We start from the raw sequence: 26032 nt of genomic DNA on the forward strand, positions 1-26032 counted from the left end.
CCAGCTCACCCCAGTCAGAGAAGGAAGTTCTGTCCAATGTTTCATTTCAACAGGAAAACCATTAACTGGAAAGAAGAATGCTCCTTCTCTCTCTGCACGTGTGACCTATCCTGTTTAGCATTTCCAGCAATTCTGGTTTTTATATTTCTAATATCAACAGTATATTGCTTTAGCATTAAAATGACTGTTTCCCTGCTTTTGGAGTATGTTCTTGCCAGATCTGTCTTGACAAAACTCGCAGCAACCAGATTTGGCACTAGGCCTGAATCTAGTAGGCCAAGCCTAACTTCCAACCGAGCACTGATGCCTACTGGTGGACCCAGCCTAACCCCGAGAAAAGCCAAAATTCCCAACCTTAAGAATAAGTGTTCTTTCATGTCAGTTCAACACCTGAAAAGTTGCAAACATTTCACAGGCGGAGTTAGCCTGTAATGTCACCGTGAAACTCGAGTGAAAGAAACAGATTACCTGGCGCTTTGGCAGGTGTGATCCCATGACTCGGTGATGGGGCAAGTACAGGACCGTTCCCAAGGGAGCATCGTTTGTTCTGTCCATCAACGGACCCAGCTACAGGAAGAAATTCCATGTAATCCTTTTCATCAGAAGTGTTGTACAGACTAAACATAAAGTGGTGTTTTCATAATGAAGCAAATATTAAATCTTTAAACGTAATACTAATCATTAATAAGTCCAGTAATTAATTCAGGGCAAGCTATCATTGGACTGCTAACATGGAACTCAATACTGCAAATAAACAAGGTGAAAGACATGGATGTATTTAATGAGAAGTTTGATAAATACAGGAGGGAGAAAGAAATAGGTGGTGAATCTTTAACATTCCCTACCCTGGGGTTTACTTTGATTTTTGGACAGTAAAGGGAATCAAAGGGTATGAAAATTTGGATGGAAAGTAGAGCTGATGTCTAAAATCAGCCACTATCATATCGAACAGCAGGGCACTCAAGGGGCTGAATGGCTTACTCCTGTTTCTATATTGTCTGTTCTGAGAGCTGGGAGGAGGTTGATGTGGAACATATATCCTGTCATGGACCTGTGTCAGTGTTTGAACATTATGCAATGTCCGTGAGATGGGATGGACCCAAGCCATGTCATATTGGACCCTTTACAGGCAAGAGGCAGAGAGGAGACATTGTTCAATTCTGCGGGCACTGAAAAGCCAGTGTGCCATTAAATTCCCCTCCCACCTCCCCCAAACCCATATTCCTGACCATTCCTGTGGAGCACTCACCCCTGGTGAAGGTTTTGACAGGCAGTGGTGGTGGCGTGGTGTTGCTGGTTGGTGAATGAGCAGATGCCTTGGAGGGAAGGACCACTGCTCCGTACGTCTCATTCACAATATTGGAGCCAGTGAAACTCCATCTTTCCTTCTTGGAGCCAGAAGGGCTGTGGTTCCCAAATGGTGGAGATGTGATGGAAGCAATCGGAGGAGAGAGTTGGCCAATGGATTTGAATGACCTTTGCAAAGGACTGACCTGGACAGGGGGATGAAAAGAACAATATAGAAGCCAAAGTGACTGAGGTGCTCACCAAGGTTAACAACAAACAGCCTTGGCTTGAGGCCTCGGAGACAGATAGAATTGTATTCAATCTCAAAACACTGTGCACGGAATGAGTACATTTCGCTTCAAGTTGCAGTGACTGTTAATTTGCAAATGATCAGGAAGATCACACAAACAGAAACCAAACAAATAAGCACATTTTTCCTACTGGCTGAGGGAATTGGGGGGGAGTGGGGTGGGTGATTTAGCATCAGTTTTGAGGTCAAGCAGTTTACGAGTTACATCAATAACCACCTGAACAACTAACTGAGACAAGCTTGTCAATGGCTTAATTTGAAGCTCTGTACAGTAGGTAACAGTGCAGTGCCTAATCGTCACAGCAGCCTCTTTATACACTCCACTCCTGAAATGGGAGTTCAAAAACTTCTAACTCAGTTAAGAAAGCCACCAGAGGGTGAAGTGGACTTCTATGTATCCCAAAGGCAATTCCGCCCCCCCCCCCCCCCAAATTTTGTCCCCCCTCCCACCTATTAGTCCTTAACGTTACAATACATGTTGGTTCAGTACCATATTGGGGTTCACAGGAACCTGAAGGGAATCACTTGAACTCTGCTTTGTGCTGAGTCTGCACTAGTTTAACTTAACATGTGCCTTCAAGTTACAGAAGAGAAAAGTTCAATCACTCCATCACAGTCAATTTTAAAACCCAACAACTGGTCAGCACCATTACATCCCCCATCACAGTATTTTCCATACTCATAAACCCTCAGTGATTTTTACAAAGGAGATTTTCCAAATCTGAACACTATCTACATTATGGTACTCTGCAATGAAAAGAAGGAGGGAAGGTACAGAAAGGATTGAGGTGATGGAGGAACACAGTACTGAAAACTCAAACCTTTCTTCTGTAACTGGACAGTGACACTGATCTACCACATGAGGGCAGCAGATTTAGAGGTTGCATTCTGCATTGGGATTGTGCAAGAAAGATTTGAATTTGTACAGAGACTTTCACAACTTCAGTATGTCCCAATGCAAATTACAGGTAATTGTGAAGTAAAACCACTTTTGCAATGTAGGAAATGCAGCAGGACACTCAAAGACATACACAATCGAGTAATCTGCTTTTAGTGATGTTAAGGGGTAAATATCAGTTTGGAATAAGATGGTCCCTGCTCTAATGCTGTGAATTTTTGTTGTGTCCACTCCCACCCCAACTGACCCCTCCAACTCCCCTCTCCAGAAGGAGCCCAGGTTGCTATGGTGACATCACTTTTAGATAGCCTGAAATGATGGATCGTGACGGAAATGCTCCATCACTTTGACTGACCAGGAATCTTTCCTGTTCTCGCTGCCTGCCATTGGTAAATATCGGATGGATTAACAAGTCCGTGTTTTAGCAGCACCATCCCTTGATCTTGAATGGGACTTGAACCCAGAGTTCATAGGTTCAGACAGGAATCATAGAATCCCGACAGCGTGAATGCTGGCCATTTGGCCCATCGAGTCTACATTGACCTTCCGAGGACCATCCCACCCAGATCCATCCCTGCATTTCCCATAGCTAATCCACCCAGCCGGCACATCCCTGGACGCTACAGGCAATTTAGCATGGCCCATCCGCCTGACCTGCACATCTTTGGACTGTGGGAGGAAACCGGAGCACCCGGAGGAAACCCATGCGGACATGGGGAGAATGTGCAAACTCCACACAGACAGTCACCAGTGGGGTGGTATCGAACCTGGGTCCCGGTGCTGTGAGGCAGCAGTGCTAATTGCTGAGCCACCATGCCATCCCTGAATGCCACCTACAAGGCATCCTTCTTTGTTTTTCTATATTCAGATTGATTGGAGCGCTGAGCTCAGGGAATGCAGGAGGAAAGTGAAGCTACATCATTCTTGCCTACGCCATACTGTCCAGCACACCATCTGAATACAGCACTTTGGAGAAGCCTTCTCTCTCCCATCTCGTGCGATCAGGGCATCATCGAAGGAGACACAGGACAATCTCAGTTTGACCATCCAGTATTATTTTGACCCCGTTCTCTAACATTTCCTTCAAGCCCAGAATAAAAAAAAGTTCTCCTTCACTCCCAGCTCTTTTTCAAAGTTGCAATCAGCTTCCATCATTTCAGGCAGCAAATCGTATTAATGTAACTGCGTTTTTATCCTGTTTACCTTTATTTTTGTTCCCATCACCTTAAATGTGCATCCCCTAATCTTTGTTACTGTCAGCAGTCTCTCCCTCTATCAAAGCCCTTCATGATTTTGAACCCCTCGATTGAATTTCTTCCTGACCACCTCTGTCCTCCTGAGCCAATGTCTGGCCTGGTCTCCTTCTGGACTCTCTACAAGATCTTGAAGTGCTTCCTTAAAAAGGAAGGGGGCTGGTGCACAGAATTACACCCAGTACATGAGCTGAGGCCCTACCGGTGCATCTTGAGACTGAATTCTACAGATCAAAGTGAAAAGATAGAGGTAACAAGAGAGAGAACACAAGACCAGGATATGTCACCTTTTCCTCCAAGTCGTCCTCACTGTCGTAAGAAAAGTCTTGTTGCACTAGCCAGTCGTACTCCACGTGAACAGGAGGGTTAAACTTCCCAGACAGTGCTTGATCAAGCTGTAATCAAAGTGTTAAAAGACTGCTCAACTCATGCTTCAAATCCACAATAAACTGGATTTTAAAAAAAAAACACAACTCAAGACTGAAAAATAAAGGAGTGTACCAGTTCCTCGCAACGGGAGTGGTTGAATTTCTTTGCAATGTCCAAGGCAGTCTCTCCAGCCGCATTACCTTCAACAGGATGAGAGGGTGAAAGTGTTAATCAAAAACAAAAACCAATCTCTGGCTAGGGCCTCATTCAGAATCACAGTCAAAACTAAGAACAGGACATTTTGTGTTGAGGTTGGGGGGTGGGGCGGGCAGATCAGCTCTCACAACTCTCTGCGCTCAGAACATCATTCTGTCATTGAGTATGGTCACGAGGCAATTCCTCACAGGAGGACAGAAGTCAATAAAGGAAGAGTTTGGGAGTGTAGAGATTTGTCCTTCACCCTCCTCGCTGTGACGCCTCTTTGCAGGAGTTATTCATCCAAAACAAATCCCAACCCTACTTCTCTCCCTGTCAAATACCTATCCCCATGGCAGGACTGGGATTGGGGCAGGGCTGAAGAAGATTAGAATATTTAGGATATTCTAAACCTATTCAGTGGATTTTGTGGAGCGAGGAAGGGCACTGAGGGACATAACAATAAAGCAGGCAACAGGCCAGATAGAACTGAGGGACAAACAAAATCAGCCAGAAACTAACTGAATGAAGCAACAGCCTCAAAAGGGCTGAATGGCCTGCATTAATTTTCTGTTCCCATCCGGGGCTATTTTCCCATCAGTCTGGAAACAAATTTACATCCTTTATGTCCTCTTCAGCAAGAAAGTTCTCTCCTTGCATTCATGTTTTGGTTCATTTATTTACACGTGCAAATGGTGGTGAGCTCCTGGCCTCAGACAGTATACACAGTACAGATTCACCAAGGCAATGCTGAGCTGATAAAGACAGGTGGCAGGTTGCACAGGCCTGGTTTGCATCCCTCAAAAAGGTTAAAAGGGGATTGATCCAATTGAGCTTGACCTAGTTAAGACAAAGGAAACATTGAGTAACATCAACGTCCTTACTGAATGTGGCATTGGCGTTCCTGAATGTCAAGTGAAACGATAAGAAAACCAGTCTCCCATTACAACTGATACACAGTTAAACTCTGAAAAGACCTTTTCTCTCAGGGAAAAAAAAAGTCATTGAAAATATAATACAAACCGAATAAATGTCATGTCAGACTCTAAACATTAACATTTTTCCTCCCTCCACATGCTGTCAAGACTTGCTGATCTTCTCCACCATTTTGTTTCTATTTCAGATTGCCAACAGTTGCTTTATTTTAGTTTTATTAAATATTATGGCTTCAAGTACCATAATTGCTAAGTTCTGACAGTTGTAACATGAAATACATTTGTAATAAAGTAAAAAATAAATTTTAAAAGTATGAAATACGTCAACTCTTTCCCACATCCCAGTTGCCAATGACCTTGCTCGCTGTAGTTGCAGTTTGCTGTGCACTGTGCACCCTCACCCTATTGTGAATTGACAGTGCTAACCCCTGCTTCCTTCTCCAGAGGCATGGCTGGGAACAAGGGCTCGGGAAAATGATTGGAGACAAGCAGGAGGAGTAACTTCGGAGCAAGAACAGGTTTAAGTTGAAATGCTAGGAGGATAATCTGCACCAGGAAGGGGCATCAAGACAAAGCCAGGAAGAGCAGGTGCCCACTCCAATGTGGCACAGTTAGTGCCATGCAATCCTGCAATGCACCTGAAGTGGAAAAAACACCAGAACAAAACTCCCAACACAAATATTTGCCCCAGTATCTGATGAATGTTAAAACTGAGCCACTTGAAAAGGGAGTGCTGACTGTCTTTTCTCTGGTGGGTAAGACTAGAACTAGGGGCTGTAACATTGAGGTCATAGCTAGCTGTCCAAGAGTCTGGTAGGAAGCATTTCTACACATGGAGAATAATGGATCTTTAAAACTAACCTCTCAGAACAAAGCTCTTGAGGTAGTGGCCAATCGGTGATTTCAAAGCCAGGATTGATTTTAGCTTGGCAATATATTCAGGATAATGGAACCCCATTCAAGCCTGGTGAATGGGGTTAAGATATATAGCAGTCACCAGTGACTGTGTGGTCCCTCCTGAACATTTAAGGTCAAGGTAAATGTATAGATATGAGGAAAAAAGGTTGGGAATGTGGACTTGAAGGATGTCACATCAGTTGTGGATGAATGGCCTACTCCAGTTCTTATTTCGTGTTCCTATGGTGAGAAACTACATGGGACTGGATGGGAGGGACAGAGCAGAGATGTACAATGCTATCCGTGAGCTGGTAACTCAACCTCTGAGAACGATGGAACAGTCCACTTACTGGTGTGGGATTTTTCTTTTCCCTTTTGCAATGCACACAGAACATCAGGGCTTCCCTTTGCCAAGGAGCGATGTTGGTGAAAACAAGCCAATGGAACCCCAGAAGCCCTCCACACCATTAAAGCAACTCTTCACCACAATTCAGTACACACTAAAGCTGGGAATTACATTGCACTTATTCCTCGAAATTGACCAGAAGCAAAGTGAACAGGGAAGTCTGAAATCCTAAATGAGGTGTTTAAACTCTTGAAAGCAAGGGCCCGAGAAGGGGTGGAGATGAGGTCAGGGAGAACAATGTGGATTTGTATGGCACCTTTAGTAAAGCTCCTGAGAAGCATCTTGTACATTTGACGCACAAATTGAACCTCAGACATTAGTTTAGCTGACTAATAACTCGACAGAAGAGCTGAGATTCAATTGATATGTTAAACAGAGAGAAGTGAGTGATGTGGGGAATCTGAGTGAAGATTGAAGGGGAGCCTGGTCTTACCGATCTGCAAGCTGGCCTTTGCCTTCAGTAACAGTTTCAGGCTCTCGGTTTTGTTGTACAGGCTGCAGTAATGAAGGGGGGTGTTCCCCTCTGTTGTCTTCACATCCAGGCCACCCCTGCAAGAACATCCCAAACAGGTCTTACACAAACAGAGCCTCAGGGATGCAAACAAACCAACCAAATCGCTTTCGACCCATTTTCCTATGTCATATAGCCAGGAGATTACAGCGTAGGGGGGTACTAAGGGGTTGTCAAATCTGATTGGATGTATTTCAGAATGTTTCCTGATGCACATATACCACTGACCCAGCTATTCGGAACTTTTTGTAATCCAATTTGATGCTTTGTTTTATATCTTATCAAGAAGTGTTTTCTTTTTAAAATCATTCTTCCAAAATTCCCACAACAAAACCAAAGAAAACGATTTCTTTTTTCTTCCTGATGCAACAACGGTTTTTTTTACTTTCTGGGTCATTTCCTGCAAAACCATGGAGATTAGTCATCACTTCCAGGAGACTCCAGGGAAACCCCCCGGGGTGTTGGCAATGCAATTAAAGCTTATAGTTGGTACAAACAGGATAGGTCTATCTCAAAGGCCGAACTGTAAGACTCTGTCTGACCTCCAGGTTATTCCACACCCGCCACCCACCCCACAATCATAAGGGTTTCTTTGATTGCATCTCAAACCCAGAACCTCCATCACTTCAAAGATGGAGGCATGTTGGAGAGCCACCAGAACTAGGATCACTGCCATCAATCCTGACGTCATCCCGACTCGGAATTACATTAACCTTTCCTTCGTCATCACCGGGTCATACAGACCAGGGAGGTTTCGGGTTTAATATCTGGTCAGGTGTGAGGTTTCTCACAATCAGGGCTGCAGCAGGGACACTCCAGACAACCTGGACAGAAATGGAATTTACCCCTCAGTGATCCAAAAGGTCACTGAGATCATCAGATCACATCATGAAAGCTACATCGGGTCAGTGACATTGCAGAAACCGGAGCAATAATGTGTGTTTGAACGTGCGTGTTCATCTCCACATCCTGGCTCAAATCACATGACCCAAACAGCTGAAGGTGGATGCTTCCAATCCGAATCAAAAGAGCAAAACAGAAATAATAAAAACAGGCCTTTCCCAGCCAGGAAAGCCACATCAAGATCTGAGAAACAGCCAACTCCAACTAGATACATTCCCGCCCAACTCTGCATTGGAAATGATACCGACCCATTCTGGATCAGAAAGTCAACCAAAGCCAGCGATGTTCTGTCTGCCAACCGCACAGCAAGGTGCAACGGTGTTTCCCCAAGATCCTATAAAAAAAAGAGAAAAATTGTTCTAAGGACTTTTATTTTAAAAGCAATGACTCCAACAGCACTGTAGGGATGCTATGATTCCATAGTTCAAATAGGAACATAGGAGTAGGCCATTCAACCCCTCCAATCTGTTCTGCCAATCAACCTCATCATGGCTCATGTCTTACCTAAATGCCATTTTTCCACACTGTCTCTGTGACTCTCAATATACATAAAATCAAGAAAGCTATCAATCTCTGTCATAACCATACTCAATGACTGTGACACCACAGCCCTTTGGGACAGAGAACCCAAAGCGGCACGGTGGCACAGTGGTTAGCACTGCTGCCTCACAGCGCCTGAGACCCGGGTTCAATTTCCGACTCAGGCGACTGACTGTGTGGAGTTTGCACATTCTCCCCGTGTCTGCGTGGGTTTCCTCCGGGTGCTCCGGTTTCCTCCCACAATCCAAAGATGTGCGGGTCAGGTGAATTGGCCATGCTAAATTGCCCGTAGTGTTAGGTAAGGGGTAAATGTAGGGGTATGAGTGGGTTGTGCTTCGGCGGGTCGGTGTGGACTTGTTGGGCCGAAGGGCCTGTTTCCACACTGTAAGTAATCTAATCCAACCCTCCAAGTGAACAATCTTTATCTCAGTCTGAAATGGCCTGCCCTTTAAATCTGAAACTGTGACCCCTCGTTCCAGAGCTCTTTCCCCAGCCAGAGGAAACACCTACCCTTTAAGAAGTTTGCATACTTCATGAAAGCACCCAAGGAAGAATCTTATCAAACCCAAAACATTAACTTTGTTTCTTTTTGCACAGATATCGCCAAGACCTGCTGAGTGTCTTCAGCATTGTGTTTGTGGCACCTTTAGGGAATGTAAGCCCAGCTTCCTCTCTCTCTCTCTCGCTCTCTCACTCCTCATAGGCAGCCCAACCATCCCAATAATCAGCTCAGTGAGAATAGATAGGAATGGATGTGAGGAATGCTCCCTGTTATGCTAAAGACGCCACTATTGGAGTGATGGGTGAACAGGAGACAGAGTGGGGAAGGAGTAAGAGGAGTTACCTGTCCATCTGGCAGGCTGAGTGCTGCACTGAAATCCACACGCTCGCTGTACATCTGCAGCAGACTCAGGATGTCCTTGTTCCGAATGGCCTCAAACAGCTTCCACCCATCCTCGCAAACACCTTTCTTTGTATATTTGTGCTCCACGTATTTTGCCGTAATAAATTCCTTACGAGAGTTCCTATTGGGTGTAGGGGTAATCTTTAAGCAGAGGTTAGCTTGAAGGTCATTGCCTAGTGGCCCCAGCTGCTCAAGGAACCAATTCAACACATCACCATCACTACCGTTCAAAAACTAACATCCAGCAGTCTCTCATTCAGTGGGTTACAACTCAGCATGCACTTTCCATCTGCGGCCTTATAATTCATGAAGGCATGGCAATCACTGACAAAATCCAATTGGGGATTGAAGAGAAACTTTCTTACCCCAAGATTGCGACCACTAGGGGCATTCGATGCATTTAAAAGGCTGCTTAGGGAAAGACCTGAACATTGCGCTGGTAATGGGTCTGGGCAGTAGGGATGCAGAAGAGGTTTCCCTGGAGCATAAATATTAGCATGGACCAGTCAGGCTGAATGGCCTATTTCCGGACAGTAATTTTGAATCCTGCCCTCCTTCCAGCTTTGGGTTCAACTGGACTTCAGGGATCACTGTGCGGAAGATTAAAAGGTACTAGTTGTTTGTCATCCAACATTGAGAAAACAAATTCATTTATAAGATCAGACAGAGGAGGTCAGGTCAGCTAGAGGTTTGTTTATTTTGAATCCTCCATTACTGGTTACTGTGATCCCGCTAAGTGTTTCTGGAGATGGGGAGCTCTCAGTAGTCAAGGTCTAAGATGTACACACAGCCTTAACCATTCAGCTGCTGGAAAGTAGGTAGATTGCAAGATTGGATTATTAAGTCTCACGGATTTAAAAAGAATCCCACGTTCAATTGCTTATTTCCCTGGATCAGCTGCGGTCGGGAGAGCATGGAGAAGCTCCTGCTGAAAAGGATCAGACAGAATGGTAGTGCACCCACAGCCTTCCACTGACACACGCATGAAACATGTTTGGGTGGGTTTAGTTCCCGGCTGGGGGGAACTGATGTCTGTGAAACAATTTCACCCACACCATCCCAGCGCTAGCTATTGTCTTCAAGAGAAATGGACATTGTTTGGGCAAAGGCCAGGTGTAATCAAGACAGAAATAGTTTAATCTCCTGTTACACCAAGGAATTCGACTAACACTTTCTTAAAATTCCAAAGACTCTTTTCTCCAATGAAGTGCCATAACATTTATCCAAAGGCCTCCCACACTGCACAGGGGAAAGATCGCCACGTTAATGATGAGATTTGTCTTGACTGGTAAAATGGCACAAGGTTAAAAAGGCAAGCTGCAGGGAGGGCTGGTGCAGAACTCATTGAGAAAGGCAGCACAAGTTAACAAACTGGTTGATTAAAACACAAAGTACAACTGCTCGGAAGTTATAACAGATCATTCTACAGCACAAGTTCATTCCCGGTTGAAGTATTGTGTCCATTTCCAGGCACCACCCTTCAGGAAGTGCGCAAAGACTTTAGAGTCGGATCGGACACAGAGTCACCGAAATCAAGGAGAAGGAATTATAGTTTTGCGAATGATTTGGAGGAGTTGAGGTTGTTCACCTTTGAGCAGGGGAGAAGGGGAGACCTGATAGAGGTGTTTAAAAATGTGACAGGTTGAAGATAAAGTAGATAAAGAAAAACATTCCAACAGCTGAAGGAATATAAATAGAGGTTACAGATTCAAGGTGACCCCGGCAGCAATATCTTACAGATGATGGAAACAGAGTTAATAGGGTCTCAGAGGAGATTTACGAGAGACGTCAATTGTGTGTGGATATGAGGACAGAGTAGGAAATCAGAACCAATTCTTCAAAAGAGCCAGTGCTGACACAATGGGCTGAATGGCCTTCTCCATGCTGATGATGTCTTTGTTCACATTCTGGAGTACAAGGCATTTAGGGGCAATTAAAGATGTTGAAGGATTTGGGAGTAAGATTGGCTACAGACTCGAGAGCTATCAGCTTGGTCTTCAAATTACAGCCATTTAAGGCTAGAATCTGGTCATATTTTCTCCCAACACAGAGGGGGTTGGGGAATTCTGGAACTGTCTCCACTAAAGTGTCTGTGGATGCTATAGGACAAATTGGAGCTTTCAAAACCAATGCAAATTGTTTTGTTTTCAGGCTACAGGCTTTGAGGTGTACAAAGCAAAAGGTAGGTAAGTGGAGTTGTGGTGCAGATTGACCAAGATTGTACAGGAATGAAAGACCGAAAGGTCACCTCCAATCCCTCCGTGATATAATTCACTTCTTTTCCCACTTACATTTGTTTTAATAAAAAATAACATTTATACAGCAAATCACCCAAAGGCATTTTACAGTTGGAATCGGGCTCCAAGGGGATAAAGGATGCATTTAGTGTATCATTAATGATGATGCAGAAAAACTGGAAATGTGGTTTTGGTTGCTTGCCAGACGCCTTACACAGCAGCAGGCACATTAATTCCATGACAACTGCGCATTGAACAACATGCAGGACAAGTCTGGAAGCCTTTGACTTCAATCGTTGCATTTACAGTATTTACTGGTTATGATGTTGGATTTGATTTGAAATTCCACTATCAGTGGCTTTGAAGGATGGGGGTTGGGCAGGGGATAAAAAACAGCAAGCACTTTTATTCACTTGCAGGATGTGGGTGTCATTGGCTGGCCAGCATTCATTGCCCATCTCTAGTTGTCCTTGAGGTGGTGGTGGTGAAAGGCCTTTTTGAACCACTGCAATCCATCTGTTGTGGGTAGATCCCCAATGCCCTAGGGGAGGGAATTCCAAGATTTTGACCCAACAAGACTAAAGGAAAGATGATATAATTCTAAGTCAGAATGGTGAGTTACTTGGAGGGGAAACTTGCAGATGGTGATGCTCCAGGTGATGGTTGTGGGTTTGGAAGGTTCTGTTGAAGGAGCCTTGGTGAATACTGCTGCAACTGAGCATTGGTGGTGGAGTGAGTGAATGTGGTGCTCGTCAAGCAGGCTGTTTTGTCCTAGATGTTGGCAAGCTTCTCTTTGTACCCATCCAGGCCAGTTGAGAGTATTCCATCACACTCCAGACTTGAGCCTTGTAGATTATGGACAGGCTTTGAGGGGACAGTAGGGGAGTTACTCACTGCAGGATCCCTAGTCTCTGACCTGCTCTTGTACCAAAACTATTTCCGTGGCTAGTCCAGTTTAGTTTCTGGAAAATGGTAACCCCCCAGGATGTTGGTAATGGAGATTCAGCAATGTCATTGAATGTCAAGAAGTGATGGTTAGATTTTGTCTTGTTGGAGATGGTCATTGCCTGGCCTGAATGTTACTTGCCATTTTTCATCCCAAACTTGGATTTTGTCCAAATCTTGGAAATTTACCTCAGCATCTGATGAAGGGCCTTATGCCCAAAATATCGATCCTCCTGCTCCTCAGATGCTGCCTGACCTGCTATACTTTTCCAACATCACACTCTCGTCTCAGTATTTGAGGAGTCGTGAATGGTGCTGAGCACTTCTGACTTTATGATGGAGGGAAGGTGCTAGATGAAGCAGCTGGAGATGATTGGACCAAAGATACCATCCTGGGAACTCCTGAAGAGATTTCTGGAGCTAAGATGACTGACCTCCAACAACTACGACCATCTTCTTTTGTGTTGAGTATGACTCCAACCAGTGGAGATCTGCATCTTCACCAGCCACCCACACCTTCCCCACCCATTCCCGATTTCCATTGACTGTAGTTTTTCTCAGGCTTCTGGATGTCATATTCTATCAAATGGAGCCTTAATGCCATGAGCTGTCACTCTCACCTCACCTCTGAACTTTAGCTTTTTTCCCCACATTTGAATCAATGCTGAGATGAGGTCAGGAGCTGAATGATCTTGGCAGAAACCAACCTGTGGCCACTGAAGTCCCACATCCAGTGTACATTCTACACCATTGCCACCCTCAGTGCTTCTTCCAAGTAGTGTCCAACATGGAGAAGTACTGATTCATCAGTCAAGGTGAAAGAGAGGACAGTGTGTGGTAAACAGCAGTAGGTCTCCTTTCCTGTATATGACCTCATGCCATGAGACTTTATTAGATTCAGAATCAACGTTGAAGACTTTTAGGGCACTGCACCCCAACTGTGTATCACTGTATTGCCCCTCTGCTGGGCCTATCCTGCAGTTAGGACAGGTGATGATTGTATCTGGGACATTATTTCCAAGGTTTGATTCCACGATGTACAATTATGTCGGGCTGTTTCTTGACTTGCCTGAGAGACAACTCTCCCAATGTTGGCACTAGCCCCGAGATGGGAGTAAGGAGGACTATGTGATGATAGATGGTCTATTCAGCCCACTATTCACAAACCCCCTACTCCCTCTTCACAACACTGGCCCTAAAGTGTACTTACATGTCACTGGTTGAAGTGGGTTTTACTCCACACTGAGCCGGCAAGTTTGCCTCAAAAATCTCATTCAACCTAGTGTTTCCGATGTTATTAGCAAGCTGTAGGAAGCAAGATAGCACTGGATTAATGGCATGTACAGAATGTAAAGCAAGTGAACACTTGAAAAGGATCAGCTGCATCTTTATAGTTACTTAGGTACAGCACAACACAGACCCCTATGCACACTGTGTTATCAGCAACCATGATATGGAGGAGCCAGTGTTGGACTGGGGTGGACAAAATTAAATATCACGCAACGCCAGGTTTATTTGGAAGCACTAGCTTTCGGAGCGCTGCTCCTTCATCAGGTAGCTCTGGAGCAAGCCCATAAGACAAGAATTTATAGGAAAAGATTACAGTGTCACGCGACTGAAATGATACATTGAACAAGCCTAGATTATTGTTAAGTCTTTCAGCTTTTTGAATGGGTTGCAGGTTTCAGTTCATTAATATTTAAATTCCAGAGCTTCTTTTCAGTCACATTCTCGAGATAACTTAAGGTTTTATTAAAAAAAAGGTGACATGTCAGCTCAGACAATGCACTAAAGGTGTGAGGTTACAGTCAATTGGTATCCCAATCGTGAGTCAGACTGGTTCTATTTCCAAAGTGGAATTTATAATACGTTACATGGGATGACTGCCTGCAGATTATCATTCCACCTCACTGTGCACACAAACCCACACTGTGCAAGGCAACACCCAGAACCGTAGAGCCATTCCCACCTATTCCCTATGTTATCCAGGCTCAGTCATATCCATTAGCCACCTAAAGACCCCAACACACTCTCTCACACTCTCCTAACCAGTAACACCAATTACCTATTGCTCAAGGACTTCGGTGAATCAGTGAATAGGCACATAGCCAACACTCCAAGGCAAAACGTTACCTTGGCAGCATTCAGTTTCCAAAACATAGCACAAATAGCTTTTCTAGGGAGGACCTCACACGACAAGAGGAATAAGAAACATTCTTTGTCCATTCAGATAGAGGGGAAATATTTTGTTCAGTGCTCCAGGAACAAAGATTATCATGAACCCTTGTTATGAAAAGCTCATTTAAATAAGGAACTCATGTGATGGACAAAGATCACAATGTGACAGATATTGAACCCAAAGGAAATCTAGTCTGCTGACAGTGCAGAAGAGGAAAGTCCTGGGTTCAGGCCCTGTGCTGAGTTAGTTGATCAGACATGGTGTAGAACAGCATCAGGGATGGTGTGTGGAAGGAGAGAAAGGTGGCAGAATTCTCACTTCTGCAGACTGGGAGGTGTGCACCTACTGCACGACACACAATGCCCTGCAGAGAGGAGTGGTCTACGACATTTACTGTTGAGTATCTGGAAATTCAGGGCAGTCAAGTGGATAACAGAGATAGATTTTACTGATGTCAAAAGGTTTGTACAGAGTGAATGCAAATATTTATCAACCCCCCCCACCCCCGGAACGTGTGCTTACATGACAAACACATGTAGAGAGCTACCTCAGTCTAAAGACCAAATAAAAAGATGAAGTATAACATCTGGGGAGCAGAAGACAGTCCCATTAACCAGCAGTGTTTTAAAGCCCCTGAGCCAATGAGAATCTGGGTTTATAAACAGGTTCTTGTCATAGCATTATGACCAGCAGTCAATGTGCTTTATCAAGCTTTGGCATGAGAATGGGCACATTTTGATCTAAACTTAAAACAGGAGCAGAGTCAGGGTGGTAGAGAAGTGGAAATCTTCAGCCAGAGTGTTCCCAAGTTAGAAAGGCTGCAAGGTTGAAACTTAGCACACACGGGGTAATGCCACGTTAGGGAGGTGTAACTCACCCCAGAACTTTCTGGCAGAGTGAGATGGGGACAGAAGGCGAATAAATAAAATACAAGGGCACCCTGTATTTAATTCTTCTTTTTAAAAAAAATAGGGTCAAGCTTCACTGTAGTGCCACAAAAGTCCAATAAACTTTCTAACTGCAGGTCAGTCCTGGCTCAGTTAGTCACACTCTTGCCTCGTAGTCGGGAGGCTGTGGGTCCAAGTCCCAGTCTTGAGGTTTGAGCACAGAATCAAGATTGATGCTGCTTCTACAAGAGAGTGTTGAGGGAGAGCTGCACTGTCAGACAGTGAAGTGAAACCACGTTTACCCTTCTAGGTGGAGGATGGAAGGGAACCCATGTCCATATTTCAAAAGAGCGTGGAACTTCTCCCTGATGCTCTGGCTACGTTTATCCCTCAATGTGTCAAAGCCTATTTGGCCATCTTCACACTGCTCTCTGTGGAATCTTCCTGCGTTCTACCTGGATACTGCACTGCCTCACATTATCATGGTGGCTGCACAGTAAAAGGACTGCATTGTCTCTGTAGCACTTTGGGATATCCTGAAGCTGGACTAAGTTATTTGAAGACAAGAAAGAGAAAAGAAAGAACACCAAAGAGGCTGTAGTAAGAAAATCTGACTCACCAAGAGTTCAGACGTGCCTAGTACATCCAGCATGAGAGATTGTATTCTGGAATAGTGGACACCCAATTCTCGATGAATTCCAGAACATTCAATACAGATGACAATGCCCAGATTGGTAGACAGCCAAGTAGGATCTAAAACAAGATCAGCAGGATTATTTACACTTGATTACAAGAGAACATCATGTAAAATCAGCTATTACATCAACACCTTTGAATTAGGACCAATTGTATTCAATAGGCAAATCCTGCCCCACTCAGCTCCCCAACCCCCCACGGAGCCCACCCTTAACTTGATGGGTTTTCATTATCTGCCCTCATGTCTTGGAGATACTTGAACCAGATATAGAATCATAGAGCCATATAGCATGGAAACAGACCCTTTGGCCTTTTGGCCAACCAGTCCATTCCAACCATAATCCCAAACTGAACTAGTCCCACCTGCCTGCACTTGGCCTATATCTCTCCAACCATTTCTTATCATGTACTTACCCAAATGTCTTTTAAACAGTGTAACTCTACCCATATCCACTGCTGTTCAACAACTGGTGGGGTGGGGGGTTTACTTGCTTTTCAATGCTCAAATCCCTCCACTGTTTCCTCTTTTTAAATTTCTGTAATCTCAACCCACCAAGATCACTTTCTTCCTCCAACTCTAACCTGTTGTGCATCCCCAATTTCCATCACTGTACCACTGGTGGCCATGCCTTCAGCTGTGTAATCCCAACTTCTCAAAGTTCATCCAAAAACCTCTCCAAGATTCTCTTCTCCTTTTCATAAAATCCATCACTTTGACTAATCTTTTGGATCATCTCACCTAATCTCATGTGGCTCAGCTCCCACTTCTATCCATTTGTACTCCAATGATGTTGTTTGGGATATCTTTCTATGTTCAAGATTCTATTAAAATTCATCAGTGAGCATCATTGTATAAAGCAACTCCTTATTTTAGATAGCTGTCATTTCTCCCACTAGCCTGAAGAGCCAAGATCACTAACATGGTGTAGGAAGTCAAGCTCCTGAGTATTGCAATACCCAAATGCTTATGCAAACACATGAATTAGCAAGTGTTTTGAATTGGTGGTTGAGTTCAGTTCAGTTCATGGTGCAGGAAGCCTGGGTATCGCAAATGACACCTAATAAATTTTTCCAGACACTAGATCCATTTATGGTTTAGTATCTCAAAAACAAAGTACACCACTGAATTGCTCCATCCCAGCTGCTGGTTCAAGAACTGAGGTACAATTGTCACTTCTGATGGTTCATCTGAAGCGTTACCAATACAATCAAAAGAGAAAAGGATTTTAACTGCCCAACTGGGTAACACCTACCAAACTCGCAAAACATCTGGTATCAGTGTGGCTAAAAACGACCAGTCTTCCACACGTGGCCTATGCTAGTTTCTCAGTGAGAGCTGGCAGAAGGCCACTTGCTTTATATAGTGTAGTAATCTGAAATCTGGTTTTGGGAGTGAACAGCAACAAACTTTATGAACCATAATTATACACAGAGGAGGGTAAGAGCCACTCAGGTAATACATTTGCCTCAAGTATAGGGCAGTCACACCCTCCACTGGACTTTAAACTCAATTTAAACTGGCATTCCTAGGTGTCCTGTGATGCAGGTAAACTGAGCCCAAGATCAGGAGTATATTAAGAGTTCCCTCAGCCTCACTCAGAGAATAGAAGTTCTCCAAGGCCAGAATTTGTTGTCACTCCTTCATTGCCCTTCAACTAAGTGAGTCACTAGGCCTATCAGAGTCGACTTCACTGTTGTGGATTTGGTGTCACATGTTGGGCCAGACCAGGTAAGGATAGGTTTTTGCAACAATCGATGAGCATTCTGGTTACCATTGCTGAGACTAACTTTATTATTAATTGAATAAACCCAACTACCTGTCGCAATGAGATTGGAATCCAGTGCCCAGGGCATGAGCCTCTCAGCATAGCCCACTCTGCCATCACCTCCCCACACTGCCCTTTCAGCTCATACACTCTCGCTTTATTACCATAAGCCTACCCTGATCAGAGATGGTTAGGGAGATAGGGGATGGGGGTGGGTGGGGATTGTGGGAAGGGAGGCGGGGGCAGTGTGCAGCAAGGGGAAGCTGAGGGAGAATTTCCTCAACCTGAAATCTTTCTTGCTCAAAACAAATTGGTGATGGAAATATCAACGAATACGTTAAGCACTGAAAAGTCTCCAAAAGCAGCTGACAATGAGTCTCGAGTTTGAACATGGATTTAGGACAAGATTTGAGACAGCCATCCCAAAGGGTCATTAAACAGCTGATTACCCTTCTTAATGCTTACTGAAGGAGCTGTGGTATTTTTGTAAACTACCACCTAAACTAACACCGTCCAATAACCATCAACTTTTAACAATAAGACAGCCAATTGGAAGTGAAAATTAAAACTGGTGTTCACAATTGTGCAAGAAGTCTAAGCTCCAGGGCATTACAATACCCAATACTTACACAGACACGTGAATTGGAAGGTGGTTTGAGTTGGTGGTTGAGTCCAATTCAGTCCATGGTGCAGGACATAGGAGGCGGTGTGCAGCAAGGGGAAGCTGAGGGAGAGGTTGCTCAACCTGACATCTTTCTTGCTCAAAATATATTGGAGATGGGAATATCGATGAATATGTTAAGGGCTGAAAAGCCTCCAAGAGCAGCCTAACAGTGTTTCTGAGGACTCCACCTGGAAGGAGTGAAGACCACACTACCCGCGTTACTAAAGGGATCAAGACAAAAACAGCATTTGGTCTCGAACAATTTGCTCAGGGCTGACCTCTATCAGCAAGAAGAACTGGATGTTCCATGTAGCAAGAGGGGATGGAGATGGGGATGGGGATTGGGATCGAGACCTCACACACACCCACCCCTCCACCCCCCCTGCGATGAGATATGCCTATCCACTGGGTCTTCAGTACCACCTCAGAACTCTATCCCTTTGTTCCAAAGGCAGACTGAACTGCCCCCTTTGTGCCAACAAGAGCAATCCATGCCTTCAGTAAATGTAAGGGGATAGAGCCCACACTGAATTGTCTGTAAGAACTGCACCTAGTCAGCACTTGAACTTGCTTGGAGAAGCTAAACCAGAAACTCCAGGCAGACGATTCAAGTCCTGGTAACCAGCAATTCAAACCAAAATTATACACCACAATCAGACTTTCAAACACAACCTGAACCTAGTAGCACTAAACTCATTGGTCAAGATAATCCCTCAACCTCCAACACGCTCACATCCAACCCCAATCACTAACAGAAATATCCTAAAACACAGGCATGCACTAAAGACTGGTGTTCCTACATGTGGATACAGCTGACTCACCCCAACTTCATGCTAGAATGGGACAGACAAACAGGTAAACAGATCCCTGATAGGTGACATTTACCTGCAGCACCACAGTCACAGCACACCTCATTGCCTGGCATGCCTTTGACCTCAGCAATGATTGACTTGGTCAGTTCCTGTACAGTGTCATTGCTGCCGTTGCCATTGTCTCCTTTAAAGGCATTGTTGAGTGCCTCTTCCTTGCTGTTCTGTAACACAGAAACCCATCTGAAAGCACAAGAACATAAGCACTAGCCATGAATACTTAGGACTGGCTTAGACTCGATCAATAATCACATCAAGGCACTTACGTGGGCACTGTTTTACGGGATAAAGTTCAGTGTCAGTATAGTGTGCCAGCAAGTTATTAAACAAGTACATACAAATACAGCTGTAACTTCAATCATGGCCTTTGCATATAGAGATGAAACAAAATTTATTTGCTGTTGTCCTTGGCATATGATATTGGTGTGAAACCTGGCTTAGCGGTTAGCACTCTGACTTAAATCAGAAGGTTGTTGGCCCACCCCAAGTGCTTGGAGGTGTTGGTAGTGAATTCTCATTGTCCTTGTGATGTAGGTTCGTTAACCCACAGCACTGTTGGGTACAGAATAACTGGATTTTGACTTGGTGTCAATGAATAATCAATATGTTTTCAAGTTTCGGTGGGTATGCGACTTGGAACAGAGCTTGGTGGGGATAGTGTTCCCATACATCATAGCCCTTGCTCTAAATGATACACATTTGGGAGGTGCTATTGGAGGGACTTCAGCAAGTTGCTACAGTACCTCTAGTGTATAGATCACACCACTGCCTCTGTAAAACAGAGGTAGGGGGAGTGAGTATTTAATGTGAGCGAGTGACTATTAATAATGTAGGTTATTTTATCCTTGACGGTCTTAGATAGGGAAGATAGGAAGAGGTTAATGTCTAACACAAGTGCGAGCATGGAGTCGATTGGCTGAATGGCCTGTAAATATTTTGTAGCTTCACAGAAAATGTAACTGAGTTCCTTGATGCCTAAAAGGCCTAGAAGCATATCTGCTCAACTCAAATTTTAAACTTTGCTCAGAACACATGGAAAATGACAGCCACTAAACCTTATGCAAATAAACATCAGATTAGGTTTCCAGTGTAAAATGTCATACAAAAACAATGCTTTTACTCACGCTTGACATTCCTGTTCATCCTCAGCTTGGAAATGGTATGTTCGATTATCTACGCAAAAGCAAACGAGATTTTGATGCCTAAAGTACAGCAGCACAGCTCCAACATAAATGTATGCTTCATGCTGACACACCAGAGAGAGTGTATTACACAGTCAGGGGTACAGTCTTTCAAAAGAGATGTCCAATCAATATCCCATCTATCCTCTCAGGTGAGTGCAAAGATTCTACTACACTATTTGAAGAACTGGAGACGCATGAAGTCTTTGGCCAATAATTATCCTGCCACCCAACTAACTGATGTCTTACCTATTTGCTGTTTGAGAGAATGTGCTCTGTAGTAATTGACTGCTGCATCTCTCCATATGCTAAAGCTACCACACTTCAAAAAGAGTACTTTGTTGCCTGTAAAGCTTCTAGGGACGTCCCAAGGTCGAAAGGGGTGCTACATAAATGCAACCATGTCCTTTGCCTTAATATATGTTGTATAGTAAATCAGACTTACGTGTTATAAGATCAAAGCACCTTTTTTCTTCGGGATTTGGTTTCACCTGACAGGTCAGCAGCTTGAGTATGGCTGGAGGCCTGTTAATCTGAAAGGAAATTGCAGAAGAAAATGAGAAATACAGAATAGGAACAAACAGCAATTATTTAAAGCCAATAAGGAAGTGCTTCTTTAAAAATCTCTTCCCCAATTGAAGATGCCAGTATAAAGTGCATTTAACTTCAAAGATAAAAATCTGAACATTTCATTCTAATTGCCCTAAGGTCACAGAGCAATTTAATTAAACGAACATGAATAAAAAACTTTGATTATTTATCTGGTTATCAGCAGCTTGTTTTACGGGAACTCACTGTGTGTTAATTGGCTGCCACATTTCCGTCCCTGGCACTTTGAAATTGCTGCATTGAAGTGAAGCCTTTTGGATGTTTGGAGGTTATGAAAGGTGCTAAGGTTATACAAAGTCTCTCTTCCTACAGATTCTCTCTCAACTGCAGCATAGTCTGTAGGCGCAGACCAACATGTACACTTGGGTTCTACCTCTTACAATTGAATTAGATACCCTGCACCCATCTCACCCAGACAGTTCAACAAAATGAACCAGGTGGGCAATCCTGAGGACAGTTGATTGTCCAAGTGGCCTGCTCTTTGACAATGAAAGCCTGCTATTCCACCACCAAGTGTGTCACAGCCATGCCCTACCTGGTCTCCATTCAACATGCGCACACACACACCCTACATCTACAATGATTTGTGGCCTTGCTTAACTTGTCATCCCCTCTACAGTAGGGCTGATGAAGAGGGAATGTAGGAACGCCAACACTCCCATTCAGATCAACTGATTCATTTCAGACTGGACTCAAACTTTGGGCATTCCTGACATGTGGCTCACACACTGGAACATTACACTGCAGTAAAAGGGAAAGGAGAATTAGGTCCTGCTTCTGATGGTTTTTGTAACAGAATAAAAACAAAGTAAATATAGTTTTGAAAAGCTGTTCATTTTAGTTTATGCATTACTCCCTAGTGTCGAGTTCCAAGGGAGAAGATTCAGAGGCGTTCAATACCTACTTCTATAACAAAAAGGTAAAGGGAAATAGGAAATGGGTGCTTTACCACCAGCTGCTGCTATATGGATACCTTACACTACTGTAATGTTTACTTACTGTACTGTGTGATATTGTGAGGTAGCCATATTTAACCCCACACTTCCTCTTCTGCCACACTCTTCGGATCCTGGAAGTGGAGACAGACAGAGTAGTATTTGCACCAGATACACCACATTTATAATTAACCTCCTGTATGGCCCATCAATTAAGTTATCATTTTCACTGCCTTTCTCAGGTAATGTATTCTATATTATCATTACTTACTATAGTAAAAAAAAACTCATTTCATCCCTGACTCTTTTTCCGAAGATTCTTAAATCAAAATCCTTGATTACGGCCCTCCAGTGAATTGAATTAGGGCAAATAAGGAGAAACTATCAAAACATAACACAATATGGAGGACCTCTACCAAATCTCCCATTAATGTTTTCTTTGGAGCAGAAATAGAGGGAGGTAGAGGCAACATAGTGAGTCGAGTAGCAATCCAGGACCCTGGACCAAGGAGATGGGGGTACGGGTTCAAATGCCAGCTCTCAAGGTAAAGAAATCAGAATTCAATGCAAAAATTTGGAATTAAAAAGATAAATTAAAACCTTCGACAGCTGTAGCAAAAATCCATCTGGTTGACTAACTTTCTTTAGGAAGGAAGTCTGCCATCCTTACCTGATCTGACCTACATCTGACCCCAATCCTACAGCGATGTGGTAGACTGTTAACTGTCCTCGCAATCAGCCTGGACATACAATCAATTCAAAAGCAACTAATGATGGACAGTAAATATTGGCTTTGCCACCAACGCCTACCCCTCATACAAGGAGAGAGAAATCATTGCAGCTCCACAAGTATATTGTGATTTGAAAGTGAAGGGTTTTCAGACTCAGGACTGACACTGTTAAATCTTTCCCATTTCTTACCCATCGCTCTTTTTGTTTAGAAAACCAGATTTTTCTGTACCATACAGACGGTTCCCTGGAAGTGGATGGATGCTGTAGCCTGAATTCTTCCTGTTCAAACCATCCTGAGAAAATAAAATGGAGAAACAAAGCGTTTGGTACAGGAAACGACAATGGGTAGCTCGCCCAGCCCACCAGCCTGAGAACTTTCTCAATGTGCCACAATCCTTTGTGTGTTGAATCGAAAGATAAACTTGAATGTTACAGACCATTCAGACCAATTTATTTCTTCTTGCCAGAAGGAATTAGGAGTCACCATTCATCCACCCACACTGCAATTACCCTCAAGTCTATGACTGCTACCAAAGACAAGTGTTCCCAAAGCAGTAGAATCCACTTATATAGGTTTAGGCTTCCATGTGCATATGGAGGGCACCAGCTCTCTATCTCCACCATCTTACTGAACCCTTTCTCTATTTTGATGTTCAAATCCTGTTTGAGCTGTAACCTCCCTCCCCCCCACCCTGTGCTAACTGTACATAATCCCCAGGTACCTTGACACCCATTATTTTATGCACATTTAGATTTTTCATAGCCTCACCCTCTCTAGTGCCATCTTATCATCCAGCTTAGCAAATGCCATATGTTGCTACTGCTGTGGCTTTTTCAATTGTCCACCTGCCTTCCGCTGTTAAACATTTCTCACTCGAGAATCCCTTCTGCTTTATGAAGAAACTCAAAATACTGTTGTTGGAAATTCAATAGAAACCAGATACTTCTGAAAAGACTCAGCAAGTCTAGTAACACCAGTAGGATGAGAAACAGAATTAAATGCTTAGGGTCAAGCCCTTTCTTCATAAATCTGATTGACCCCAAAAGTAAACGTCGTTTCTCTCCAGATGCTGCCAGATCTGCTGAGCACCTCCTTTAACGACCTTCTTAAAACCAATGTTTTTGACCAAGCAATCGGTTTTTAATATCTCCTCCTGTGGCTCACCACCATTGGGAGGATCACGGAGGTGAGGCTTGTGGACAGGAGTATTGAATACGATGACATCTCGAGTAATACAATGGCAACCAAAACCAAACAACCCAGGAAAGGCAAGTGTCCTTGGGCTTTAGAAAGTATCAAAACAGCTACACCAACAAAAGTTGATCAAAACGTCAAAACTCAGCATTTGGAATACTGTTCTCTCCCAGCTAATGGTAATTTTCATTTGCTCAAGAATCTTTACAGTTATATCTTTCCATGTAACCACTTGCTGTTCTTCGAGAAGAACTCAATCTGAAAGCTACGGATGTAAGATTGATCATTGGTGACCCATGACTGTAGTCCTACTCTCACACTCCTGTCTAATTGCCACTCTCTGATCCTCTTCCAATCCTCTGTGGAATTCCCTTTCTCTTCCCACTTTAAAGGAACTTCCTGCTTGCAGGGAGCACACTTGGTGCTGTTGTTACCTACCTCCTTGTGATCCACTTGGAGTACGGATCTCAGGGAGTCTCTGATCTGGGTCAGCTGTTTCATCTCCTCATCTTGTGCTTGTTTCAGCTTCAAACCAAAAGATAAAAGAAGTCTCAAGTTACAGCAAGAAGAGATCTGCCCAGAGGTTTCAGCCAATGCACAACAGGTTAACACAGGCAAGGGCAGAATGCCCGGCTAAAACAAAACGTTCAGCTTTCTGCATCCTTTTCCTCAAGGCTCTCTGATATCAAAACTCCATGGACCACAAAAATGGTAACGTCAATAATTGGCCATCAGAGAGAAGCCCAGCTTGATCCAGAACCATAGAAAATAGGTGTAGGAGTAGGCAATTCAGCCCTTTGAGCCTGCACCACCATTCAATATGATCATGACTGATCATGCAATCTCAGTATCCCATTCCAACCCTCTTCCCCATACCCTTCAATCACTTTAGCTGCAAGCGCCATATCCAGCTCCCTCTTGAAGATATCTGACAAACTGGCTCCAAAAGCTTCTTTGGGAGAGAATTCCACAGGTTCACAACTCTGAGTGAAGAAGTCCTTCCTCAGCTCAATCCTGAATGGCTTCCTGATTATTATAACACTGTGCCCCCCACCAGCGCGCACCCCCCCCCCCACCTGCCCCAATTGTTCCGGGCTTCCCAAACATCAGAAACATTCTTCCCACATCTAGCCAGTCCATCTATCCTTGAAGCTTCATGATGGGCTATTACATGGTGGCACAGTGGTTAGCACTGGTGCCTCACAGCGCCAGAGACGCGGGTTCAATTCCCACCGCAGGCAACTGTGTGTGGAGTTTGTACATTCTCCCCGTGTCTGTGTGGATTTCTTCTGGGTGCTCTGGTTTCCTCCCACAATCCAAAGATGTGCAGGTCAGGTGAATTGGCCACGCTAAATTGCCCATAGTGTAAGGTGAAGGAGTAAATGTAGGGGAATGGGTCTGGGTGGGTTGCACTTTGGAGGGTCGGTGTGGATTTGTTAGGCCATTGTAAGTAATTTAATTTAATCTAATCTAATACAACAGAATGAATTGCAATTAAATAGCACCTTTGATGTAGCAGAATCAGCACTTTAGAAAAGCATAAATTAGACAAAATAACTAACAAACCACAGAGAAGTGAGAGAGACAGAGACAAGGTGGGAAGAGAGTTCCTGGTCAGTTTACCTCGAAGCTGAAGAGAGAAAATTGTACAGGGCATTTTTCTGACTGTCCAATAGGATATTAAATCAGGACCCTACCTACTCTCTTTAGAGAATATAAGAGACCCAAC

The 26032-nt window shown here is 43.9% G+C and overlaps 1 protein-coding gene across 3 annotated transcripts in view; it reads right to left on the reverse strand.

Moving 5' to 3' along the window:
• LOC132830133 (arf-GAP with SH3 domain, ANK repeat and PH domain-containing protein 2-like) overlaps positions 1-26032 on the reverse strand; it is an 86103-nt gene that overhangs the window by 7666 nt on the left and 52405 nt on the right. For all 3 annotated transcript variants that reach the window (XM_060847637.1, XM_060847638.1, XM_060847636.1), the window contains 15 exons: positions 24742-24828; positions 23298-23401; positions 22441-22510; positions 21278-21365; positions 20776-20824; positions 19668-19834; positions 16276-16409; positions 13801-13895; positions 9349-9529; positions 8213-8298; positions 6984-7099; positions 4250-4317; positions 4036-4143; positions 1250-1493; positions 469-567 (listed from right to left, as the gene is read on the reverse strand). In XM_060847637.1, the coding sequence (XP_060703620.1) occupies positions 469-567; positions 1250-1493; positions 4036-4143; positions 4250-4317; positions 6984-7099; positions 8213-8298; positions 9349-9529; positions 13801-13895; positions 16276-16409; positions 19668-19834; positions 20776-20824; positions 21278-21365; positions 22441-22510; positions 23298-23401; positions 24742-24828 (1696 nt within the window). The remainder of the gene's footprint in view (positions 1-468; positions 568-1249; positions 1494-4035; positions 4144-4249; positions 4318-6983; positions 7100-8212; positions 8299-9348; positions 9530-13800; positions 13896-16275; positions 16410-19667; positions 19835-20775; positions 20825-21277; positions 21366-22440; positions 22511-23297; positions 23402-24741; positions 24829-26032) is intronic.

Source organism: Hemiscyllium ocellatum, chromosome 30 (assembly GCF_020745735.1).
Source record: "Hemiscyllium ocellatum isolate sHemOce1 chromosome 30, sHemOce1.pat.X.cur, whole genome shotgun sequence".
In the NCBI taxonomy this organism is placed as follows: Eukaryota; Metazoa; Chordata; class Chondrichthyes; order Orectolobiformes; family Hemiscylliidae; genus Hemiscyllium; species Hemiscyllium ocellatum.